The 12,500-nt window shown below is 44.0% G+C and overlaps 1 protein-coding gene across 1 annotated transcript in view; it reads right to left on the reverse strand.

The window, feature by feature from the left end:
- Nucleotides 1-593: 593 nt before the first annotated feature.
- arsh (arylsulfatase H) overlaps nt 594-12,500 on the reverse strand; it is a gene marked incomplete at both ends in the record, with an annotated part of 26,124 nt that continues 14,217 nt past the window's right edge. Inside the window, 4 exons of the mRNA XM_083642224.1 lie at nt 594-1,003; nt 3,102-3,223; nt 3,436-3,595; nt 11,789-11,923. Coding sequence (XP_083498350.1) covers nt 594-1,003; nt 3,102-3,223; nt 3,436-3,595; nt 11,789-11,923 — 827 coding nt within the window. The remainder of the gene's footprint in view (nt 1,004-3,101; nt 3,224-3,435; nt 3,596-11,788; nt 11,924-12,500) is intronic.

Raw genomic sequence — 12,500 nt, forward strand, 5'->3', positions numbered from 1 at the left:
AATAATAATAATAATTATTAGTATTTGTCACAATTCATAAGGATTTATACTGTAATGATATTCAATAGCATGAAAATAATGTAGAAATATAAAAATATTCAATGTTCGATATTATCAAATATAGAGCTCCACTGTAGCTGCGCTGGAAATATCTCAATGTGACGTCACATTATCTATGTTTGGCCAGTTATCCGCTGGAATAAGAAAAAGACACCACCAAAAAAAACAAAATGTTCCCAAAACCGCAATTTATATATTAGATATTGCCGATATCGGCAATATCTGGGCAATATCTGTTTAAAGAGTTTTTCTGGGTGGATTTGTTTCCTTTACGCGTGTGTGGTATCCTCTTTACGCGTGTGTGGTATCCTCTTTACGCGTGTGTGGTATCCTCTTTACGCGTGTGTGGTATCCTCTTTACGCGTGTGTGGTATCCTCTTTACGCGTGTGTGGTATCCTCTTTACGCGTGTGTGGTATCCTCTTTACGCGTGTGTGGTATCCTCTTTACGCGTGTGTGGTATCCTCTTTACGCGTGTGTGGTATCCTCTTTACGCGTGTGTGGTATCCTCTTTACGCGTGTGTGGTATCCTCTTTACGCGTGTGTGGTATCCTCTTTGCAGCCACAGAATGGGAAGGTCCCACAGCAGGGCTGAAGCCAGGGTCGCCACAGAATCTTCTCCCAACTCAACTGGCTAGGAACAGTGTGTGTGTGCGTGTCGCCGTGTGTGTGAGTACCATCGGACTCTTGTTTGTTTGGCAGCGTACTTCGATGCCTCTCCACAGCTACGGCGGTCTGCTCGAGGACTTCGGCGAATCGTGGCTCAGTGTCAGGGGTCAGGGGGCGGGACTCGGAGGGGTCGTGGAGGAGGTCATAGAGCAGCGGGGGGTCGTGGTGCGTCACATGGTCTCCGTCACAGAAGCAGACCTTGGTGTCATAGCAGCCGCCGGCTCCCGGTGGAGAGAAGTTGGGAGTGAAGAAGTGCACCTTGAAGATGGACTCACCTGGAAGCGAGTGCGCACGCACGCACGCGCGCGCGCACGCACACACACACACACACACACACACACACACACACACACACACACACACACACACACCAATGAACATATGCACACATAGACAATAGTATTTACTGGGGGATACATGAACTTGTCAATGCTATGACACACTGTAACTATCACGCGTCGACGCCTACCAGAGGACGTCGAAAGTCGCCATGTGGTTTGAGACCTCCATGTTTGAGACTTGCACTCAAAGCACTGCTCCAGGCAGCAGCTGCTCCAGGCAGCAGCTGCTCCAGGCAGCAGCAGCACACAAATGCTGCATCAGGTATCAATGGGTTAATAAAGCCAATAATAATATGATTGTGTTACATGCATCCTGCATCAGTGCTGTCTGTCTGTTCCCTCCTCGCTGGGTTGTGTTATTATCATCAGTGTCCTACTACTATAATAAGGCAGCTCGGCATCACTGATGACATCACTGATGACATCACAATTGCTTGAGTGACATGACATCATCATCATCTTTAGGGGCTTTAGGTGTAGCGAGCGGTGCCTGGCGGAGATGTGCACTCTACTGAGTGTGTGCACTTTTCTACTTTTGTTGTGTTTATTGTTTATTTACAGAACTACTGAGTCATCATTGAAATACTGAGGGCTATTGATCACCATGTGAACCTCGCTCTCCCTGGTGTCTCAAATGCTGCTGACTGTGGAAGCTAAGATGAAGATTAAGATTTCATCTCCTATTTTCTTTACCGATGTCATCTTCTTGCCTGTGTTCAGCCTCTTTTTTGTTAAACTCAGCATTAATCCTTCTACTCTCGCCAACTATGTGCTTATTTCAAAATTACCTTTCATCAAGAAGGTCGTGGAGAAGGTCGTTTGGAAAATAATACAACATTTGAGATTTCAGTCTGGTTTCTGTCAGCGGAGCAGCACTGAAACGGCCCTTCTCAAGGTTGATCTGATGAATCCTGATGCAGGCGAGTGTACTAACATACTGTGCTGCTTAACCTTAGAGCAGCTTGATACTGTAGACCAGGGCTATTCAACTCAATTGTTCAGGGGGCCACATTGTGAGAAACCTAAGGGGCCGGGGGCCGGACCGTTCCCCGAGCTATTAATCCCATTATACAGTATGTCCACTTGACACAACGCGCCACCATAATTTTCTAAACTTGTATTTCACTACACTACATTGCAAAAGTAGCTTAATTTTAATTTAAAATTGCTTAATTTATGTGCAAAAAAAGCTGTGTTAAAGCCCAAAAAGTAAACACATTTGAAACAAATCTAAGTATTCTACAACACATGTCAGCTATTTGAAATAGAATTTGGTCAATTCTGACATCTCTTAGCTACACCACACAGCATTGTAGACATGTATAGTGCATCAGGAAAGGAAAACAACTGTAAACATTCTTTCTTGTTTAGAACCTAGCTACATCACACATCTCCTGAAAAACCATTTATAATGCATCTTTCTTGACTAGCTACATCACAGCGCCATCTCCTGAAAAACATTAATATTGCACCTTTCTTGTGGCTACATCACAGCATCTCCTGAAAAACATTTATAGTGGATCTGACTTGTTTAGCGCCCTTTAGCTAGATCACATCTGAAAAACAACCAGTCGGGTGTAATAAGTAAATGAGGTTCTATTGTAATATATATATATATATATATATACATATATATTTTAGAACTCATCCGCCAGTTGAATAGCCCTGCTGTAGGGTTCCCAAAGTCAAGCTGAAAAGATTTTTTCTTTTCTTTTTTAGATCACATCCCTGGGTATTCAGTGCACCTATTTAATTATGTATGAAAACAACAACAACAACACAAAAATCTAATTTCTCAGAGTACAGTGACCTTGACCCTACCACAGCTGGCGCTCACTCATAGACCAAAAATAACATCTGCAACCTAATTATTTTTGTCACGTGACATTTCTTGCCCCGGAAGAGAGTTCCCCATTCATTTCTCCATAGACATTTAGAAAAATCCTTATATAACGAGTTTTAAGGCTGGGACCAAGCTAACCTGTGACCTACTGAATCGTGAGTGACCATCAAACATTTCAGTTGTACTTACTCCCAGGTGGGTGCCAGCGTACGGCGTTCAGGTAGGCGCCACAGTAGTGGAACATGAACTCATGCTCTGATCGCTCTGCTGTCCCCTCTAACAGCGGCATGAGGTTATGGCCATCTAACAGTCTGAGAGGAGGTGAAATAAAGAGAGGGCGACAGGAGAGAAGGGAGATGATGCCATACAAAATACGATTCAAGATCAAGGTAGAGAGAGAGCATGAACGCAACAGCACAGAGAGAGAGAGAGAGAGAGAGAGAGAGAGAGAGAGAGAGAGAGAGAGAGAGAGAGAGAGAGAGAGAGAGAGAGAGACAGAGACATAGAGAGAAGGCCTCCTTACCTGTCTGGCTGTGTGTCCTGGGCCAAATATTTGAGTGTAGGGTAGAGGTCCATGAGGCTGGTGGGCTCGTCCACCACCCTCCCAGCTGGCAGTCTGCCCGGCCAGCGGAAAATACCAGGAACTCTGATCCCCCCCTCCCACCCGCCCATAGCCTTCCCACCTACAGGGGAGAGGACAAGTGACACATCGTGAATATCTCCATTGCCAGCAGTGAGTTGCATTGAAAAATGTAGGTGTACAGACCAAACACACACACACACACACACACACACACACACACACACACACACACACACACACACACACACACACACACACACACACTTCATCAAACATATTACGCGTTATCAATATCAACCTGCCAAAAGAAAAGTATAATAATAGTTTCCAGTATTAATATAACGGCTTAAATTATCTACTGTATATCCTTTTGCTTTCCCACCTTGAGATTAAAGTTTTTTCATTTCCAGTCCTCTTTAATCTGTTTTTTGGGCCGACACGGGGAAAATCTTAAGAGTCATTAAAATAATGGTGAAAAACCCAAACTTTTTTTTTATTGTGTTTTAATGCAACATTATTACTTAAGAGGAGGGGAGGGGAGTGAGAACAAAGGAGAGATGAGATTGCTTGGCACATATTTGCATTTAAATTGTTTTGAAGAAACTCGGGTTCTTCTTCTACGTTTGCAAGTGTGTCTTTTCATCTGAATGCATTAGAGCAGTGGTTCTCAACTAGTGGCTCGCAACCATGAAAAAAAAATCTTCAACTCCTTGAGGACGCCGGGCATCCGTGGCTGACCTTACTGTCTTTCAGAGGCTGTAGCTGGCTTATTTAAAAGCTATAGTGAAGATTCTGGTATCAGGAGAAACTAGAAGAACTAAGGCGTACTGTCACAGTGTCCCAGCCTAGTGGATAGTTAAAGTCCCTGGAAACCAAAATCCACAAAAACGTTCTAACTATGTTATTTAGGGTCTTATGTTAGTAATTTTGTGCCTCCGAAATTATTATACATTACTTTCAACCCAAAGCCTTAAAATCGCCACTTTTCTACAAGATTCTACAAAGTACTTCCTCATTGAAGACAGCAGTGCGCGAGGTGCTAAAACGCAGGAGCTTATGACGTCATAAGCTCTATAACCTTTGTACACGCACGCAATCCGCACCCACCCTCCTTTTGTCCGTTCTTTGCCCCCAGTGACAGCGCTCCCTCGCTGTCCGTCTGCCTCCCACTCTGTGTGCGAGCGCTATGCTTCTCTCCCTCTCCCTCTCCCTCTCCCTCTCTCTCTAGGAGAGAGAGAGAGAGAGAGAGAGAGAGAGAGAGAGAGAGAGAGAGAGAGACGGCACACAGAGTGGGAGGGAGACGGACAGCGAGGGAGCCTGTCCGTCTCCCTCCCACTCTGTGTGCCGTCGTGCCTCTCTCTCTCTCTCTCTCTCTCTCTCTCTCTCTCTGGACTAGTGAGAGAGAGCGAGAGACACGCAGGTTACTCTCTCTTTCTCTCTCTCACACACACACACACACACACACACACACACACACACACACACACACACACTCGCGAGTGCTGTGTAACTTGATCTCTTTCTCCGTTTCCCTCCCCTCTCTGTCTTGCGCTCTCTCTCTCTCGGAAAACCTGCTGCAGAAAGGACACGCCCACACAGTCCGCGGGAGAAATACACTCTAAAAAATAATGATTTTCTCATGAGTTTTGCCAGACTGTCAAACCTAAATTTATATACTTTGCGACGTTCATCATCGTTCAAATTTGGCTGGTGGCTTATTAACATAGGGTCCTGTGATGTGATGAACTCAAAATGCTAAATAATAAAGAAATATTTCTGGTTTCCAGGGACTTTAACTTATTATTATTAAACTCACTGTCGTGGTCTAGGTCTCATAAGGCCACCAGCTGGTTAGCCAGACAATTATACGAAACCGGACGAGACGCTACAAGCGTCCACACCTACACTGACAAACATCTACGGGGTTCGGTTCATGTTTACACAGTCAATAGTTCATTATTAGGCCGTTTATCCTCGGTTTTGAATCCAGTTTGGATTGGCATTTTACATGGCGTCCGCACCGAACAATTCAACACGCTTCATGTCTGAGCGCTAGGCAGGCCCGCCTCAAGTCAGTCCTCCGCCAATCATCTGCTCAAACATATGACAAAACTGGCACCTACAGTAATCAATCAAATCGTGACAGTACCAATCCTCTCATGCTAGCTTTGGGGACTAAATAATGCTCAAAATTTTGGCTCAATTTTGGCTAGGCAAAAAACTGGCATGACCATTTTCAAAGGGGTCTCTTGACCTCTCACCTCACAATATCTGAATGAGAATAGGTTCTGTGGGTACTAGGAATGTTCATCAATAATCGAAAATCGATAAGTGATCGTTAAGAAATCAATTCGATCATGTGGAGTTTTGATCGATTTTTATTTTTATTTTTTTAATCAAATCAAATAGGCCTAGATGTGCTGAAACCATTCTGAAACTACGAGTGGATTTCACTACATGGTCGCAACTCGCAACCAGGTGAGGGCGCAATGGGAGTATGAGACAGAAAACTGGTGATTCCAGGGGGGCACCTCCTTCGTCTCACCAGAACCTCCCGTGGAAGAAGGCAATCCTACCATGCCGTACCATGGGCAGGGAGGATGCCTCAAGAAGGCCTGTGCGCTGATAATAATAATAATAAAAATAAAATATTATTATTATACAGGACCTAGACAGTCTTGGAATTGCATAACTTGGGTATGATTGGAAAGCTGAGACTCTTGTGGATTCAATGAGCCCAACTGTATTCATGTGTGATGATGTTAGTCTCCATAGAAGCCATTTCATTATAGTGAGACCAATTTTCGAAACCTGACCTTACTGTATAAAATGACCTATTGTGACCTCTAGGATAATGACAGCCTCATGAAACTTTAGAACCACAAACTAGAGACCTAGAACATTCCGAAAAGAGCACCACCAGTTTAACATATACAGATCCTTTCCAAAAAAAATAGAATATCATGGATGACCGTGGGCTTCAGCGGATTGTCAAGCAAAGATGATTCCAAAAATTTGGCTGAGATTCAGAGGGAGTGGACTGAGGCTGGAGTCAGTCATAACTGAGAAGTAACTGCTGATTTTCTTCACACTATTCTAGGGGTGTCACAATATATCGTCCCACAAAATTTCGCGATAGTAAAACGTCACGATATGTATCGTTGAGATGAAATCTCATATCGCAATTTTTTTTTTTTTTTTTTTTCAAAAATAGACTAAGAAACGTCTTTGTTTGTTGAAGTTCAATGTGTGGAAAGTAGTTCAGTTGAACAAGTCTCTGAGACACGTGAGAAGTTATACAGGAGAGAAACCATTCAATTGAGTTTCTGGCAAAACTGTTTACTTGACAGGAAAAACTGAAGATGCATAAAAAATAGACTAAGAAAAGTCTTGTTGTTTGAGTTTGAAGAAAAACTGAAGATGCATAATGAGAATTTATACTGCTGAGAAACCTTTTAGTTCAAAGTAAATCTAAGTGACGGTGTAACTCATTCTATTTCAAGATAAGCCTTATCTCCAATCTCATGTTTTTTCTAGTTATTGTAATAACAATTTCCCACAACAGCATGTTTTGTATTTGTGCATTTCAAATAAAATACTACTTTTCCAGTCATATATTGTCATTATTCAAGTTTAAAAAAATATTGTTAAAATCGTATCGTATCGTATCGTTATCGTGAACCCAGTATCGTGATACGTATCGTATCGTGAACTGAGTGTATCGTGACACCCCTACACTATTCTAATTTCTTGAAATACTGTTTTGGGGGGTTTCTGGAGCTGTAGGCCACAATTATGAAAAATGAAACAAATAAAGGCTAGAAATATTTCACTTTGTGTGTAATGAATCTATGTGTGATTCAAGATCAGTATGCATTTTTATTTAATTCAAAAAATTCTACCTTTTTATTCCACATGTCATACAGTTGAATTTAGATTCTTGAAACTTGATGAGCATCACTAATTTGAACTTGTTTAAAAAGTGTAAGCCTGAAAAATAAATAAGAATAAAATAAAAATCTGTAATTTGGGTCGCGACTTAATGACTAAAGGAAAATGTGGGCTGATAGACCAGTGTTGAGAACCACTGCATTAGAGTTCGTTTGCTGGATGTAAATCATGTAAATGGTGATTTTGAGAGTTGGAATGTGTCTGAAGCATCTTGGTGGCTTTGCTGTGACTGTAACCTGTCATCTACCTTTAAAGTTGCCATTCCAGCCTCCCTTCTGTCATCTACCTTTAAAGATGCTGTTCCAGCCTCCCTTCTGTCATCTACCTTTAAAGTTGCCATTCCAGCCTCCCTTCTGTCATCTACCTTTAAAGATGTCGTTCCAGCCTCCCTTCTGTCATCTACCTTTAAAGAAGCCGTTCCAGCCTCCCTTCTGTCATCTACCTTTAAAGATGCTGTTCCAGCCTCCCTTCTGTCATCTACCTTTAAAGATGCTGTTCCAGCCTCCCTTCTGTCATCTACCTTTAAAGTTGCCATTCCAGCCTCCCTTCTGTCATCTACCTTTAAAGATGCTGTTCCAGCCTCCCTTCTGTCATCTACCTTTAAAGTTGCCATTCCAGCCTCCCTTCTGTCATCTACCTTTAAAGAAGCCGTTCCAGCCTCCCTTCTGTCATCTACCTTTAAAGATGCTGTTCCAGCCTCCCTTCTGTCATCTACCTTTAAAGTTGCCATTCCAGCCTCCCTTCTGTCATCTACCTTTAAAGATGCTGTTTCAGCCTCCCTTCTGTCATCTACCTTTAAAGTTGCCATTCCAGCCTCCCTTCTGTCATCTACCTTTAAAGATGCTGTTCCAGCCTCCCTTCTGTCATCTACCTTTAAAGTTGCCATTCCAGCCTCCCTTCTGTCATCTACCTTTAAAGATGCCGTTCCAGCCTCCCTTCTGTCATCTACCTTTAAAGAGGCCGTTCCAGCCTCCCTTCTGTCATCTACCTTTAAAGATGCTGTTCCAGCCTCCCTTCTGTCATCTACCTTTAAAGATGCCGTTCCAGCCTCCCTTCTGTCATCTACCTTTAAAGATGCTGTTCCAGCCTCCCTTCTGTCATCTACCTTTAAAGATGCCGTTCCAGCCTCCCTTCTGTCATCTACCTTTAAAGATGCCGTTCCAGCCTCCCTTCTGTCATCTACCTTTATAGATGCCGTTCCAGCCTCCCTTCTGTCATCTACCTTTAAAGATGCCATTCCAGCCTCCCTTCTGTCATCTACCTTTAAAGATGCCGTTCCAGCCTCCCTTCTGTCATCTACCTTTAAAGAAGCCGTTCCAGCCTCCCTTCTGTCATCTACCTTTAAAGAAGCCGTTCCAGCCTCCCTTCTGTCATCTACCTTTAAAGATGCCGTTCCAGCCTCCCTTCTGTCATCTACCTTTAAAGATGCCGTTCCAGCCTCCCTTCTGTCATCTACCTTTAAAGATGCCGTTCCAGCCTCCCTTCTGTCATCTACCTTTAAAGATGCTGTTCCAGCCTCCCTTCTGTCATCTACCTTTAAAGATGCCGTTCCAGCCTCCCTTCTGTCATCTACCTTTAAAGATGCCATTCCAGCCTCCCTTCTGTCATCTACCTTTAAAGAAGCCGTTCCAGCCTCCCTTCTGTCATCTACCTTTAAAGATGCCGTTCCAGCCTCCCTTCTGTCATCTACCTTTATAGATGCCGTTCCAGCCTCCCTTCTGTCATCTACCTTTAAAGATGCCATTCCAGCCTCCCTTCTGTCATCTACCTTTAAAGATGCTGTTCCAGCCTCCCTTCTGTCATCTACCTTTAAAGATGCCGTTCCAGCCTCCCTTCTGTCATCTACCTTTAAAGATGCCGTTCCAGCCTCCCTTGTGTCATCTACCTTTAAAGAGGCCGTTCCAGCCTCCCTTCTGTCATCTACCTTTAAAGATGCCGTTCCAGCCTCCCTTCTGTCATCTACCTTTAAAGATGCTGTTCCAGCCTCCCTTCTGTCATCTACCTTTAAAGATGCCGTTCCAGCCTCCCTTCTGTCATCTACCTTTAAAGAAGCCGTTCCAGCCTCCCTTCTGTCATCTACCTTTAAAGATGCCGTTCCAGCCTCCCTTCTGTCATCTACCTTTATAGATGCCATTCCAGCCTCCCTTCTGTCATCTACCTTTATAGATGCCGTTCCAGCCTCCCTTCTGTCATCTACCTTTAAAGAGGCCGTTCCAGCCTCCCTTCTGTCATCTACCTTTATAGATGCCGTTCCAGCCTCCCTTCTGTCATCTACCTTTAAAGAGGCCGTTCCAGCCTCCCTTCTGTCATCTACCTTTATAGATGCTGTTCCAGCCTCCCTTCTGTCATCTACCTTTATAGATGCCGTTCCAGCCTCCCTTCTGTCATCTACCTTTAAAGATGCCGTTCCAGCCTCCCTTCTGTCATCTACCTTTAAAGATGCCGTTCCAGCCTCCCTTCTGTCATCTACCTTTAAAGATGCCGTTCCAGCCTCCCTTCTGTCATCTACCTTTAAAGATGCCGTTCCAGCCTCCCTTCTGTCATCTACCTTTAAAGATGCCGTTCCAGCCTCCCTTCTGTCATCTACCTTTAAAGAGGCCGTTCCAGCCTCCCTTCTGTCATCTACCTTTAAAGATGCTGTTCCAGCCTCCCTTCTGTCATCTACCTTTAAAGATGCTGTTCCAGCCTCCCTTCTGTCATCTACCTTTATAGATGCTGTTCCAGCCTCCCTTCTGTCATCTACCTTTATAGATGCCGTTCCAGCCTCCCTTCTGTCATCTACCTTTAAAGATGCCGTTCCAGCCTCCCTTCTGTCATCTACCTTTAAAGAGGCCGTTCCAGCCTCCCTTCTGTCATCTACCTTTATAGATGCCGTTCCAGCCTCCCTTCTGTCATCTACCTTTAAAGATGCCGTTCCAGCCTCCCTTCTGTCATCTACCTTTAAAGATGCTGTTCCAGCCTCCCTTCTGTCATCTACCTTTAAAGAGGCCGTTCCAGCCTCCCTTCTGTCATCTACCTTTATAGATGCCGTTCCAGCCTCCCTTCTGTCATCTACCTTTAAAGATGCTGTTCCAGCCTCCCTTCTGTCATCTACCTTTAAAGATGCCGTTCCAGCCTCCCTTCTGTCATCTACCTTTATAGATGCTGTTCCAGCCTCCCTTCTGTCATCTACCTTTATAGATGCCGTTCCAGCCTCCCTTCTGTCATCTACCTTTATAGATGCCGTTCCAGCCTCCCTTCTGTCATCTACCTTTAAAGATGCTGTTCCAGCCTCCCTTCTGTCATCTACCTTTAAAGATGCCGTTCCAGCCTCCCTTCTGTCATCTACCTTTAAAGAGGCTGTTCCAGCCTCCCTTCTGTCATCTACCTTTAAAGATGCCGTTCCAGCCTCCCTTCTGTCATCTACCTTTAAAGATGCCGTTCCAGCCTCCCTTCTGTCATCTACCTTTAAAGATGCTGTTCCAGCCTCCCTTCTGTCATCTACCTTTAAAGAGGCCGTTCCAGCCTCCCTTCTGTCATCTACCTTTATAGATGCCGTTCCAGCCTCCCTTCTGTCATCTACCTTTAAAGATGCTGTTCCAGCCTCCCTTCTGTCATCTACCTTTAAAGATGCCGTTCCAGCCTCCCTTCTGTCATCTACCTTTAAAGAGGCTGTTCCAGCCTCCCTTCTGTCATCTACCTTTAAAGATGCCGTTCCAGCCTCCCTTCTGTCATCTACCTTTAAAGATGCCGTTCCAGCCTCCCTTCTGTCATCTACCTTTAAAGATGCTGTTCCAGCCTCCCTTCTGTCATCTACCTTTAAAGATGTCGTTCCAGCCTCCCTTCTGTCATCTACCTTTAAAGATGTCGTTCCAGCCTCCCTTCTGTCATCTACCTTTAAAGATGCCGTTCCAGCCTCCCTTCTGTCATCTACCTTTAAAGAGGCCGTTCCAGCCTCCCTTCTGTCATCTACCTTTAAAGATGCCGTTCCAGCCTCCCTTCTGTCATCTACCTTTATAGATGCCGTTCCAGCCTCCCTTCTGTCATCTACCTTTAAAGATGCCGTTCCAGCCTCCCTTCTGTCATCTACCTTTAAAGATGCTGTTCCAGCCTCCCTTCTGTCATCTACCTTTAAAGATGCCGTTCCAGCCTCCCTTCTGTCATCTACCTTTATAGATGCCGTTCCAGCCTCCCTTCTGTCATCTACCTTTATAGATGCCGTTCCAGCCTCCCTTCTGTCATCTACCTTTATAGATGCCGTTCCAGCCTCCCTTCTGTCATCTACCTTTAAAGATGCCGTTCCAGCCTCCCTTCTGTCATCTACCTTTATAGATGCCGTTCCAGCCTCCCTTCTGTCATCTACCTTTATAGATGCCGTTCCAGCCTCCCTTCTGGCCGCGGGCGTCAGCAGCCTCTATGTGCCCACCGTGGTCTGATGTAAAGTACATCAGAGTGTTACTGGCTAGGCCCAGGGAATCCACCGTGTCTGTCACTTCACCTACAAACACATCAGAGTGTTACTGATATATATGTTTACCCACAACATTATATATATAAATATAAATATAAATATATAATATATATAATAATATATTATTATATAAATAAAATATATATATATATATATATATATATATATATACATACATACATACATATAACATGTTTACAATGCATTTATAATTCATCTCTGCTTAGAATATATAACAACTACGTCTCAAAGTATTGCTGTCTTGTATGAAAAGACTTGGTATGTAGTGTACGGTGTACTGTGCAGTGCATCTGTCTCATATGAAAAGACTTGGTATGTAGTGTACTGTGCAGTGCATCTTGGTATGTAGTGTACTGTGTACTGTGCAGTGCATCTTGGTATGTAGTGTACTGTGCAGTGCATCTTGGTATGTAGTGTACTGTGCAGTGCATCTTGGTATGTAGTGTACTGTGCAGTGCATCTTGGTATGTAGTGTACTGTGTAGTGCATCTTGGTATGTAGTGTACTGTGTACTGTGTAGTGCATCTTGGTATGTAGATTACTGTGCAGTGCATCTTGGTATGTAGTGTACTGTGTACTGTGT

The sequence above is a fragment of the Poromitra crassiceps genome (assembly GCF_964638095.1).
Source record: "Poromitra crassiceps genome assembly, chromosome: 8".
In the NCBI taxonomy this organism is placed as follows: domain Eukaryota; kingdom Metazoa; phylum Chordata; class Actinopteri; order Beryciformes; family Melamphaidae; genus Poromitra; species Poromitra crassiceps.